This window comes from Hypanus sabinus, chromosome 16, assembly GCF_030144855.1.
Source record: "Hypanus sabinus isolate sHypSab1 chromosome 16, sHypSab1.hap1, whole genome shotgun sequence".
NCBI lineage: Eukaryota > Metazoa > Chordata > Chondrichthyes > Myliobatiformes > Dasyatidae > Hypanus > Hypanus sabinus.
In genome coordinates this window covers 61,939,634-61,954,264 of record NC_082721.1, presented here as the reverse complement: position 1 = coordinate 61,954,264, position 14,631 = coordinate 61,939,634, and the positions used below count along the sequence as shown (strand labels likewise).

General features: G+C 38.8%; 1 protein-coding gene across 1 annotated transcript in view; it reads right to left on the bottom strand.

Moving 5' to 3' along the window:
* The window catches only part of xab2 (XPA binding protein 2), an 86,586-nt gene that overhangs the window by 40,063 nt on the left and 31,892 nt on the right, over positions 1-14,631 (bottom strand). The window contains exons 10-11 of the mRNA XM_059991916.1: positions 11,871-12,002; positions 6,601-6,732 (exon numbers count right to left, since the gene is read on the bottom strand). Of these exons, the coding sequence (XP_059847899.1) occupies positions 6,601-6,732; positions 11,871-12,002 (264 nt within the window). The remainder of the gene's footprint in view (positions 1-6,600; positions 6,733-11,870; positions 12,003-14,631) is intronic.

Sequence of the window (14,631 nt, the reverse complement as noted above, 5' to 3'; positions counted from 1 at the left end):
TCAGAAATATATAACAGCAAGTCATCAGCATAAAGTGATAATTTGTATAACTTCTCATTACGGGTGATACCAAAAATATTAGGAGATTCACGAATAGCAATGGCTAAAGGTTCTAATGCAATATTAAATAATAAAGGACTTAAAGGACAACCTTGTCTCGTACCACGAGATAATTGAAAAAAAGAGGATCTATAATTATTTGTAAGAACAGAAGCAACAGGTTTATAATATATTAATTTAATCCATGATATAAAATTAGGACTAAAATTAAAATTTCTCAATGCATTAAATAAGTATGTCCATTCAACTCTATCAAAAGCTTTTTCAGCATCTAATGAGATAACACATTCTGGGGTTGTGGGTGATGAAGTATAAATTATATTAATCAATTTTCTAACATTAAAAAAGGAATACCGATTCCTAATAAAACCAGTTTGATCTTCTGAAATAATCTGTGATAGTACCTTTTCTAATCTAATGGCTAAAATTTTTGTAAGAATCTTAGAATCTACATTTAATAATGATATAGGGCGATAAGATGCACATAAAGTAGGATCTTTATCTTTTTTAAGAATTAGAGAGATAGTAGCTTCATAAAAAGATTGAGGTAATCTCTTCTTAACAAACGCATCATTAAAGATTTCACATAACCAAGGAGAAAGTAAAGAAGAAAAAGTTTTAAAAAATTCTACAATATAACCATCAGGGCCAGGAGCTTTCCCTGAATTCATTGATGAGATAGCCTCTCTTATTTCGGCCATAGAGATAGGAGCATCAAGCAAGCTACGATCTTCATCTATCAGTTTAGGAATATTCAAATTATTAAAAAAATTATCCATCATGGACAGGTCACCATCAAATTCTGATTGATATAAAGATTTATAAAAATCTTGAAAAGTGTTATTGATTTCTTTATGGTCAGTAGTTAAATTACCGTCTTGTTTACAAATTTTAATAATTTGTCACTTAGTCGAAATAGCTTTTAATTGATTAGCTAACAATTTACCAGTTCGATCACTATGAATATAAAATTGAGCCCTGGTCTTGATTAATTGATTCTCAATTGAAGAAGATAATAATAAGCTATGTTCCATTTGAAGCTCAACTCTCTTCTTATAAAGTTCTTTGGTAGGAGTAACAGAATAAATCTTATCAATTTCTTTAATTTTATCTACCAATAAAGCTATATCTAAATATCTTTGTTTTCTTTTACCAACGGAATATGAGATAATTTGTCCACGGATAAAAGCCTTGAAGGAGTCCCAAAGTATTCCTCTATCAATCTCTTCGGTATAGTTTGTTGAAAAAAAAAGTCAATTTGTTGTTTTATGAAGGTAATAAATTCTGGATCTTGAAGCAAAGTAGCGTTGAGTCTCCAAGATCTAGTATTAATGGAAGAGTCCGAAACCTTGATAGATAACTTCAAAGGTGCATGATCCGAAATGGCAATAGAATCGTATTTACAATCAATAACATCTGTTAATAAACGATGATCAATAAGGAAATAATCAATTCTAGAATAACTATGATATACATGTGAAAAAAATGAAAATTCTTTATCTTTAGGGTTCAGAAACTGCCATAGTAATTCCCGAATCGACCATAAAAGAATTAATAAGTAAAGCTGATCTATTCGGAAGAGTTCAAATAGGTTTAGATCTATCCATCGAAGGATTCAAACAACAATTAAAATCTCCACCCATTATCAACATATATTCATTTAGATTAGGAAGGGAAGTAAATAAACGTTTAAAAAATTCAGGACAGTCAAAATTTGGAGCATAAATATTAACTAGAACGACTTTTCGATTAAAAAGTGAGCCAGTTATCAACAAAAATCTGCCCTGTGGATCAGAAATAATTTCATGATGTGTAAACGAAATTGAGGGGTCTATAAAAATAGACACACCCCTAATTTTGGCGGTACAATTCGAGTGAAATTGTTGACCCTTCCAGAACCTAAAAAAAACGTCGATTATCCTCCCTCCTAATATGGGTCTCCTGTGCAAAAATAATATTAGCGTTCAATCTATGGAATACTTTAAATATTTTTTTACGTTTAAACGGATGATTTAAACCATTAGTATTCCAAGAGATAAAGTTAATAGATTTATCCATCATGCCAGTATTAGTTGTGTGTATCATAAAAGGTTAAACCTCCAGACTCAATGATTCAGAAACAGTTTCTTCCCTTCAGATTTCTGAGTCTATGAACACTATATCTTTATTCCTGTTTTGCACTATTCATATTTGTAATTTATAGTAATTTTATATCTTTGCACTGCACTATCACAAAAAAATTCACATTATACGAGTCTGTGAGAATAAACCTGATTTTGATTCTGAATGGCCATCTCTAGGTTCCTACTATTTATCATGATAAAGTCATTAAGTTCTTTGTCTATGGTTTTAATAAGGCAGAAACAATGGTATGGAACTGAAATTCCATTCGACTTTCACTTCCATTTACTTCCTGGGGGGGGGGGGGGAATACAGAAAAATAACATACATGCTACCAGCCATAATACACATCAGGTGCACAGCCAAGCATTAATATGCAGGCAGTACAGGAGATGTGTGCTATTGTAAAACAAGAACTGCAGATGATTTACATGAATCAGAATCACAACTTATTTTCACTGACAAACATTGTGAAATTTGTTGTTTTGTATGTATGCAATACATACATTATAAATCACGATAAAATATATAAAGATAATATATATATATAACTCAGGTTAATTGGGCTGTTGGTTAATTAGGGCAACTGCTTATTTGAACCAACTCTTAAAGATCAAAAACTAATGAAGAAAATAGCCCGGATTCCCTTCATTTATTTGGAACACTATGCCATTTAATTGGGGCAGGACACTGTTGCCAAACAGTTTCTAACTAGCATCAGTTGTGTGCACTTGTGTGGCCATCAGACACTATACTGCGCTTACAATGAACAGATTTTAAAATCGTATCAGTTGCACCTGTGCCCAAAAAGCACCAATTCTGTCATGATAATTGGTGAGAAATAAGAAGCAAGACAATTCAGAATCATTTTGTTCACTGTACTTTCAAGCATTCTGGTTTATAGAAGGCAGAAACAGCCAGGAAAATGAAACTATTTTACTACTAAGTTAGGATCTACAAAGAATTTCAAAGTATCAACAATCAACTTGAATGTTTCGATGAAAGTGAAGGTTTGGAAGATGTAATCATTGAAAGGATTGTATGAAGGCGATCCATTATTTACACAAGGTGTCTGCGCTGATTTTGTTCACTTAGTCAATCAAAAGAACACAATACCATACAGTGGATCAATCCCTCTTTTGATAACTATTAGGGATTAACACAATTTTACAGTACAGGCAGTCCCCAAGTTATGAATGTCCAACTTACAGACAACTCATACTTACGAACGGAGCGAGGAGAACGTCGTCCGCCATTTTAAGTCATTACTGTTAACATTGTGTTGAGTGTGTAACTTTGTATTTGGTTTAAATATTTCTTAGCAAGATCCACCCTGACATACCCCCCTTTTCCACTCAGCACTGCCCCTCACTTGTCCCATTTAGCTTGTCCCAGTGCGGGTGGACTTTAGGACCCAGAGCAGCACAACACCTGTCACCTGTGGCTGCTGCTGTTTTTTTTTATTAAGTGTGATCGTGAACAGTAGCCAGATCAGAAATACTGATCAAGTCAACTAGTTCCTAAGGAGAACTCTGATAGGCCAATTTTTCAGTTCACTGGTGCTTAGCTATAGAACATAAAATCACAAGTTTTCTGTTCCATTGACAGAAAACAACGCGATTAAAAATAAAGTGATTGGAAAGAGGCGAAACGCCATCGATCATTGGAAAAGCTTTAGGCTACAGTCGGTCAACGATCGGAACAATTTTAAAGGATAAAGTGAGAATAATGGAGCATGTGAAAGGCCCTGCCCTGATGAAAGCTACAGTTATTATTAAGCAATGCAGTGGTTTAATTATTGAAATATATGTTTCTTAAGTGTTTTATATGCATAGAAAGGTAAGGTATATACTATATACTAAGACAAATATTTGACTAACAGATGCTAAATAATACCGGATGTCCCTGTTCCGACTTACATACAAATCCAACTTAAAGATGGACTCAGGAACAGAACTCGTTTGTAACCTGGGGACTGCCTGTACTGTAGTAGTATTGATAGAATTCTAATTTGTTCTGTTTTTCATTTAAATACATTTTTTAAAACACAATTAAATGGCACTTTGTGTTTTTTTAACTATTTTCGTGAAATGTAATTGGGGCAGGGATGGGGGCGCGCGCGCGCGCACACACACACACACACACACACACAGCAAAAAGAGAGCAAAAGTAGTGAGGTAGTGTTCACTGACTGTTCAGGAATATGATGGCAGAGGAGAAGGGAAGGGAGTTTCCCTAAAATGCTGAGGCTTCTATCCCTCCTACCTAATGGTAGTAATGAAGAGAGCATGTCCTGGGTGAAGGTCCCCTCGGTGGTGGGGTGGTGAGTGCCCATGATGGACAAAGCTGAGTCTGTATTTCATCTCTGCATTCTCTCCCCACCCCATCGCACCCCATACCAGAAGATGATGTAACCTGTTAGAGTGCTCTCCACAGTACATCTGTAAAAATATGCTAGACAGCAGGTACTCTCTGAGCTGAAACGGGACATTTATTCGATAACCTCACCCTTTAAAGGACATGCACTCACATATTAAGCTGCCACAGCATTTTGCAAGGATTTCATTGCATGGCCACCTACAAACTTTCCCATGTTCTTTCACTCCCCATCCAACTATCCACTGCCTGTGCAGGTAACAAAATTCTGACTACAGGACATGTAGAGAGAACTGAACTAGTGTAACTGAAACACAGGACTAATCAACTGACAACAACTCCTCAAAATGGCAATATTGGCCTCCTTTTGCCAGAATCCACAGAACGGACTGGACACAGTACATTGCTAAGATGAGAAAATCTACAGATGACTGTGTTAGTACTTTGCTCTCTTTTGGCACCACATACTTTTAATATTCTTATAAAGCAAGTTTTTACATCATGCACTGTACTGCTGTTGCAAAAGAACAAATTTCATGACAAGTGTCAGTGATAATAATCCTGATTCTCATTCTAGAAGAAACAATCCGCACCTGTTGGTGTAAACAGCAAACAGCAGCTGGTACGTCTCTAACTTTACAGTTCCAATGTGTCCATTCATTAGTGCCTACCTTAAACATCTTCATTTCTTCTTAAATGGTCATATTTTTAAAGACATCTAATACACTGGTTCACAATGTGGAAGCCAAGATAGAACAGTACAGCACAGAACAGGCCCGTCAGCTCATGATATCCATGCCAAACACAATGCTGAATTAAATCAATTCTTTTCTGTCTGCACATGATCTGTATCCTCCATTCCCTGCTGGTCTGTTGGATCAGATTTTTTGAACTGCGCTCCTAAACTGTGGAGTTCAATACCTAAAACTAGGAGATACAGACTCAGTTGACACTTTAAATTCCAGCTCAAAACCTACTTATTTAACCTTGCTTTTAATGAACATCTTTCTGTCTTTTATTTTCACGTTTGCACTTTATCCCACTACAACTTCTGTATGAAAAGTGCTCTATAAACAAGACGTTATTATATTCACGTGTCTATCTTAATGGCACTATTGCATTTGCCTCCACCACCACTCCTGGCAGCCCATTCCAGGCATCCTCTACATTGTGTTAAAATTTGCCTTGCACATCTCCTTTAAACCTCCCTCACCTTAAGTGCATGCAACTGTAATATTAGACATTTCTATTCTGGGGAAAAAAAGATGCAGAATCAAAATCAGCTTTATTATCACTGACCCACAGGTGAAATTCGTTGTTTTGTGCAGCAGTACAATGTAAAGACATAAATTACCAAGTAAATAGTAAAAAAAAATTACAATTAGTGTTCATGAATTCATGGACTATTTAGAAATTTGATAGAAGGGAAGAAGCTGTTCCTGAATCATTGGATGAGAGTCTTCAGGTTCCTCTACCACTTGCTGATGGCTGAAGCAAAAGGGCATGTGACTAGCTAACCTATCTATCTATGCCTCTCATAACTCTAAAAACCTAAAAGTTTATGATCTTTATAGATTTTTGTGGAGGGGGTGAATAGTAAAGGCAGCAGAGGGGGGCAGCAAACTTTAAGAGTGGTGGTGTTTGATGTACTAATCAAGACAGCTGCACTAAGTCACTCCTTAGCTTAAGTAAGTAGCAAAATAATTGAATGAAAATTTCTCATCAGGTGAGAGAGAGTAAGGTGTAAGGCTATTGAAGCATGGAGTTGTTCTGTTAAGGTCAAAGATAGACTCAATGAATCAAGCATTCTCCTTCCATGCATAGGGGAAAAAAAGCTAAAATTTGATTAAAGGAATTTAAATCTTGAACCCTCTATTCTGAATACATTGATGTAATACATATAAACTATAGCTCATTGAGTTAATACCAGCGACAAACTAGAGCAAATAAACTGCACAATTAAAACTCATACTTAAGCACTCTCCCATCAGACTTGCATTTGCATGTAAAGCAAAAAAATAGAAGAACTTATCCTTTAGTCACCTTGAAAGTGCCGAGACTCTCCTCCAGATCTGCTAACATGGACCAGACTTTCAACGACTTGTAGATCCTGTTCTGGACAGGCTCTGTCGAGTCAAAGTACTCGGCCCTCTTTGCTGGTACTGCAGTTGCTCTCTGTGGAGGTAAGGAATACAGGATAAAGATTTTGCAACACACACAAAATCCTGGAGGAACTTAGCAAGTCAGGCAGCATCCATGGAAAAGAATAAGCAGCTGACATTTCAGGCCAAGATGCTTCTTCAGGATAAAAATTATTGTTGGCCCTCTGCTCCTTTACGTCTTTATGCACATAAAGTTAGAATTGGACAAAGAGAGACAGAAACCTGAAGAGGGGTACAAATAATCATACACAGTAAATTTCATACACATATACATAACAGTAGCTCTTTGTTAACACAATCACACAGCATTGCAACCTACTAAGTCCGTGCTGATCATCAGGCACTCATTTAAACTAATCTCATTATATTCTCTCCACATTCCCATCAATTCCTCCCAGTGTCTACCACTCACCTACACACTAGAGACAATTAAGAGCAACCAATTAACCCATTGACCCATCATATTAGGGACCCATTCAATAGTCTTATAACAGTAGCTGCCCTTGAGCCTGGTGATACGTTTGTTGGCTGTTGTATTTTCTCCCTGATTATAGGGGAGAAGAGTAAAGGGTGTGGTCTTTGATTCTGCTCTCTGCTTCACTGAAGAAGCAAGTGTCTCAAGACTAGTTGATTTACGTCTACAAATTAGAGAGTCAATTACAGAGTACTAATCAGATACGTTTTAATGACAATCTGGTAGCTTATGTAGACAATCACTACCAACACCAATTATTAGTTGATTTTTAATCTACAAATTACAGAGTATTGAGTTTAAATTCTAAATCTATTTGACTAGATGTAACTTGAGCTCATACCTCTCGTGCAATAGTAACTCGATACTCATGAATGGAGAACAATGTTCGCACAAAGAGATACAAATAGGCCTAGACCAGGGGTCGGCAACCCGCGGCTCCGGAGCCGCATGCGACTCTTTCATCTCTGTGCTGCGGCTCCCCATGGTTTGTTAGTTTTTGAAATGTAATTCGAAATTTGAAGATTATGGTGATCTTGTACAATCTAAAAACGTTGTGGAGACCCCATTTCCTGGCACATCCGAACCGGCTCACAATTAGCCACCGTTCCGGCTAAGGGAGATAGCCTACGGGGGTTTGTGAGTACGTGTCTTTTGGAGCATCCGCGCCCACAGGGACGGGTTGAGGGAGGCTTTAAATCAAGGCTGTTTAGTTCGAATAAAGTTACCTTTGACTGCAGTGTCTTTATTTTAGCGCTGCGTGTAGCGCTACACCGCTACAATGTGTTTTTTATCGCTATTAATATACGTCACCACTGCCAATGCCTGACACCCACCAGTGCGCGCTTTCTTTTAATTCTTTGATCCAAGGTAGGCTAACTATGGAGTAACCTTCAACCCAACGCCTTTTTTTCAGAGTTCAAAATGTTTTTGTTGCATGCAGAAATGCAATTTCGTTTTCTCTGCAGGAGTTCATCAATTTCATAAATGCAACACATTATAGTTTGTTTATACATAGCATAAAGGCAAAAAAAAACGTTGTATGCAGTGTTATTTCATTTTAAATGTCAAACGGGTTTTGTGGCTCCCAGTGTTTTCTTTTCTGTGGGAAATGGGTCCATATTGGCTCTTTCAGTGGTAAACGTTGCTGACCCCTGGCCTAGACAGAGTGGATGAGGAGAGGTTGTTTCTCAGAATAAAAGGACGTCCCTTTAGAACAAACACAAGGAGGTACTTCATTAGCCAGAGGGTGATGAATAGGTGGAATTCATTGTCACAGAGAGTTAAGGAGTCCAAGTCATTAGGTATATTTAATGGGGAGGTCGATATGTTCTTGATCAATAAAGACATCAAAGATTCTGGGGAGAAACCAGGAGAATGGGGTTGAGAGGGATAATAAATCAGCCATGATGGAATGGCAGAGCTGACTCAACAAGCCAATGGCCTAATCATGCTCCAATATCTTATCATTTTACGGAATGCCTTACACATTCAATGACTAGGAAGAATCAATCCAATGTAATTGTGCTTCATGGTAACACTAATTCAAAGCTGTCAAAAGAATGATGAGAGCAGTTATATTTTTTCCCTATGAAATGTGGAATAACCTATTCAGATCATTGAGATTAAAGCTCTGAAGACTGATAATTATTTGAAAAATGAGAGAAAGCATAGAAAAGATTACAATCATAAACATGTGAATATTTGATGGAATAATCAGAGATGATGATTTCTCTTGTGTGCAGAGTCCAGAAATAAAGGCACTAATAAATCCAAGAGGGAATTTGGGAGAAAAATCTTCATCAAGGGAGTAATTAAAGCTGATATTATAGTAACCAGTAACTGAGGCAAAGTGGAGATATAATAAAGTGGAGCTAGAGAATGCAGGGGGTTAAAATTGTTAGAGAAATATGTAAAGGATATGTAAATTTTATGTAAATATTTATAGAGGCATACAAACAATCAGCCCAATCTGACAAAACACCACAGAAGACTTGCAATTTTGGGACATTAAAATGCTTTAATGCTAATGAAGGAAATACCTATAATTTATTTGCAAAGCAGATGGAGAGTGTGTGTATTTTAAGTCCCTGTAGCTCATTGAAGGGCTTGGGATTGTAGCTGATCCACCAGAGCAGGAATCTGAACATAGAACAGTACAGCACTGGAACCAGCCCTACAGCCCACAATGTTTTTGTTGATCTCATCAAATACCTTCTGCCTATACCATCTCCCATTCTCTGCGCATTCATGTGCTGATTCAACAGGTTCTTAAATGCCTCTGTTGTATCTGTTTCAATACCATCCCAGGCAGCACAGTATGCCAACATCTGAGATTCCAATGACTCACCTTCAAGGACGCTACAACTCGCGTTCTCAGTATTATTATAATTTCTTTCTTTTGCATTTGCACAGTTTGTCTTTTTTAGGTTATCTATCAGCCTTTGTGTGTAGTTTTAATTAATTCCATTGGTTTTCTTTGTTCTTCATGAATGCCTGCAGGCAGTGACATATATGTACTTAGACAAAAAATTTACTTGGACTTTGAACCTGGACACACTGCTCGTAGATTTACTAATAAAAAGCTGACCCTTGAAACATATTTTAATAATAGGTAGGGAATTAAGGACATCTGAAGAAAATTTGTAATCTTACGAGTTAACAGATATGTAAACAAGTCCAGGAGAATCTGCACATAATAAACCTGATTCTAATTATGATCACCATTTACGTTGATGATTCAAACAGCTGGGAAGTTAAAATGAGTTACAACATGTCTCCAGTGACTGTTGCATCTGGTGACAGAGAGGGAGAAAGCATTCCTAAAAGATTGAGTTTATGTCTTCAGGCTCCTGTATCTCTTCCCTGAAGATGAATTGAATGTGCATGATGATCAAGGAGTGTGAACTCGGTGGAATGAGGTGTCTATGAGCTACTGCCAGTACTTCCCAGCTAGCTCAATGTTGCCACCTGGTGGCTTCAGGTGACTGCATCATAACAGGAGTCAAAGAAGTAAATTTATTATCAAATTAACGTCACATTACACTACCTTGAGATACATTTTCCTGCAGGTATTTACATGAAAATAAAGAATTTGTGGAAAGGTATACATAAATAATGATCTACGAATAATGGTGCATAGTTCCCTGAAGGTGGAATCTCATGTGGATAGGGTGGTGAAGAAATGCTGGTCTTTATAAATCAGAGCATTGAGTATAGGAGTTGGGATGTAACGTTAAAATTGTACAAGGCATTGGCAAGGCCGAATTTGGAGTATTGTGTACAGTTCTGGTCACCGAATTATAGGAAAGATATCAATAAAATAGAGAGAGAGTACAGAGAAGATTTACTAGAATGTTACCTGGGTTTCAGCACCTAAGTTACAGGGAAAGGCTGAACAAGTTAGGTCTTTATTCTTTGGAGCATAGAACATTGAGGGGGGATTTGATAGAGGTATTTAAAATAAAGAGGGGGATAGATCAAGTTGACGTGGATAGGCTTTTTCCATTGAGAGTAGGGGAGATTCAAACGAGAGGATATGAGTTGAGAGTTAGGGAGCAAAAGTTTAAGGGTAACACGAGGGGGAATTTCTTTACTCAGAGAGTGGTAGCTGTGTGGAATGAGCCTCCAGTAGAAGTGGTAGAGGCAGGTTCGGTATTGTCATTTAAAGTAAAATTGGATAGGTATATGGACAGGAAAGGAATGAAGGGTTATGGGCTGAGTGCGGGCCAGTGGGACTAGGTGAATGTAAGCGTCGGCACGGACTAGAAGGGCCGAGATGGCCTGTTTCCGTGCTGTAATTGTTATATGGTTACAAAGACTAACAACAAACAAGTGCAAGAGATGACAAATTGTGCAATCAAATATATAAATAAATATGTGCATAATACTGAGAACATGAATAGTAGAGCCTGTAGATTGTGAGAACAGTTCAGATTTGAGGTGAGTGATGTTATACTGAATTCAATTCCTGGCTATTGTTGTGGTGCAACCAGTTAGAATACTCTCCACGGTGCATCTACACAAGTCTATCAAAGTTCTAGGTGGCATGTCATCTAGGTAGACTGGATGGGGTAGAAGAGCATTTAAGGTATGTATTTTTCAATAGCAAATGTATCTCAAGTTGCCAATGCCTAGCTTTGGAAGAAGCAATCTATATTTTCAGGGATAGATGTACATACCTGGACTGATAATCCAGTATTAGTTGCCTAGACTAGACAGTATATTTTATATGGTAAGTTAAGCAAACTAGTATTTTTTTTTCCTTTGGAGTGAAGGAAGATGAAAGGTAACTTGATAGAGGTGTACAAGAAGCAGGGATCAAGAAGACAGCTAGACACATTTTTCCAGGGCAGCAATGAGGGGGCATAATTTTAAGGTGAATGAAGGAACGTATAGGGGAAGATGTCAGAGTGGTGGATGTGTGAAACACCCTGGCCAGGATGGTGGTAGAGACAGATACATTATGGGCAATTAAGAAACTCTTAGATACTGTAGGAGCATGGACAATAGAAAAATTGAGGACTATGTAGGAGGGAAGGGTTAGGTTGATGTTGGTGTAGATTAACAGGTCACCACAACATTGTGGCTTGAAGGGCCTGTACTATGCTATAGCATTGTGTTCTAATCTGGGTAGGAAACAATTTGGAGAAAAAATAATTAAACATTCAACGACATACCCTCAGTAATCGGAGTGCCTCGTCATAATTTTCATGGCGCAGTTCCATTTCCCCGTATTCACACCAAACACCGGCCAAATCGTCCACATGCTTAAAATTTACCTTTGTAGCTTTTTCAAATATAGTCCGTGCCTGCAATATAAAGTGAAAGTGTCTATAAGATGTCTGCATAGATATTGTGACAGCAGTAATGCAGTAGTGCGACAATTCCCACCACTGTTTGTAAGGGATTTGTACATTCTTCCTGTGACTGCATGGGTTTCCTTCAGGTGCTCCACTTTCCTTCAAGGATGTACAGGTTAGTGGGTTAGTTAGTTACATGCGTGTTTTCGGGGACATGCGGGTTGGTTGGGCTGGAAGGGTTTGTTACTGTGCTGTATCGCTAAATAAATGAAAAATGAATAAAAAGTCTTTTTCCCCCTTGCCACAAGAGCTGCAAGTAGGGAGTGGCACCATCCGTGAAACTGTGACAACATGCCACTGCAAGGTTCAGTAGTTGCTGCTTACTTTAACTGGCCTTCTTCCCCTCCTACATCAGATTACTGAATGGTTCATCAATCTGAATACAACCTCACTATTTTTGTTCTCTTTTCGCACTATTTAATTTTTTTATTTATATATTTCTTATTCTAATTTATCGTACATTTTATTACCAATGCTACGAAACAATGAATTTCATGACATATTTCACTGATAATAAAACTGATTCTGACTCTGAAAAGCAAAGCAGCAAGTTTAAAGAATGTGTACATTTCTGGCTAACACAAGCAGATATAATTTTAAAGTGACTGAAGGAAAGTATAGGGGAAATGTCAGAGCTAGGTTTCTTTTCCCAGACAGAGTGCTGGGTGTGTGGGGCGCACTGCCAAGTGTGGTGATAGAGCCAGGTATATCAGGGACCTTCAAGAGGCTCTTGGATAGGCACATCGATGAAAGAAAAATGGAAGGATCTGTGGGAGGGGAGGGTTGGATTGATCTATTGAAATATTCTCAGTCTAGGCCTTTCAATATTTGATAGGTTTTAATGAGCTCTCCCCCCACCTGCCCAATTTTTCTACACTGGAGCAACACTGGAGAAAGATTAGTGAGGAGGGACAAATGGACAAGGGAATCATGCAGGGAGTGGTCACCACAGAAAGCAGAGAGAGGGAGGGAGGTAAAAAAAACGTTTAGTGGAAGGGTTCCTTTGGAGATGGTGGAAGTTGTGGAGGATAATGTGTTGGATGCAGAGGCTGATCGTAAGGATAAGAGGAACTCTATCACTATTATGATGGCTGGAAATGGGGTGAGCGCAGATGTACAGGAACTGAAGGAGATGTGGGCGAGCACAGCATCAATAGTGGAGGGAGGGAAACCCTGTTCTTTAAAAAACATCTCTGATGTCCTGGAATGGAAAGCCACATCCTGAGAACAGACCCGGCAGAGGTGAGAAACCGAGAAAAGAGATCAGCATTTTTAGAGCAGACTGGGTGGGAAGAGGTATAGTCGAGATAACTGTGGGAATTAGTAGATTTGTAAAGGATGTTCATTGACAGTTTGTCCACAGAGAAAGCAAGAAAGGGGAGGGAGGTGTCAGAGATGACCAGAGTGAATTTAAGGGCAAGGTGGAATTTGGAGGCAAAATTGATAAAATCGATGAGCCTAGCAGGGGTGCATGAAGCAACACCAATGTAGTTGTCAATCTAGCAGAGGAAGAGTTGGGGAATATAGCCAGGGAAGGGTTCAAACAGAGTCTGCTCTACATAGCCAATGAAGAGGCAGGCATAGCTTGGGGCAATGCAAGAGCCCATGGCTACCCTTCGGGTTCGGCCAAATTGGGAGGAGCCAAAGGAGAAACCGTTTGAGAAACAAAGTGAGGACCAGTTCTGTCAGAGCAGGGTGGAGGTGGAGGCTTTCCTGATGGGGTATTGAAGTGAAAATGGACTGAGCATCCATGCTGAAGATGAGGTGGGAATTGAGGTGAGCTCAAGGGCATGAGAAGTGTTGTGGATGTAGGTGGGAAGACACTGAACCAAGGAGGACAGAATGGAATTGAGATACAAGGACATGAGTTCAGCAGGACAGGAGCAGGCAGAGACAACAGGGCTACCCAGACAGTCTGGTTTGTTCATCTTGGATAGTAAGAAGTAAAAACAAGCAGTGTGGGGTAAGGTAACTATTAAGTTTGGTGGCAGTGGTTGGGAGTTCTCCAGAGTGGAGGAGATCAGTGATAGTATCAGAGTCAGTTTTCTGATGGTGTGGAGTGGAGACCTCGAGAGGTAGGTATGAGGAGATGTCACCTGGTCTCAGCAAGGTAGGGGTCAGTGCACAGACTACAATAGCACCTCTTTTGTCTGCACGTTTGATGGTAAGGTTGAGATTGGTGTGGAGGACAGTGTGTTTGAAGAGGTCAAGGAGGAGAAGGGAGCATTGAAATTGAGATGGTTGATGTCTCGTTGACAATTTGAGATAAAAAGATCCAGAGTAAGCAGAGAACCAGAACAGGGTACCCAAGAAGAGGTGGATGGTTGGAGACTGGGTCATCAGTGCAGGATGTGGAATCCTTGTCAAAGATTAGGCTCGGAGACAGAAGCAGCAGAAGAAGAACCTGACGTTGTGGAGGGTGCGGAACTCACTGAGATGTGGGTGAAATGGACAAAAGTGAGGCTCTTACTGAGAACAGAACATTCTGTCTCAGAGAGGGGACTATCTTAGCCATGCTTGTATACTTGTCTCAAAGATAGTCATAGAATCATACAGCATGGAAACAGGACATTTGGCA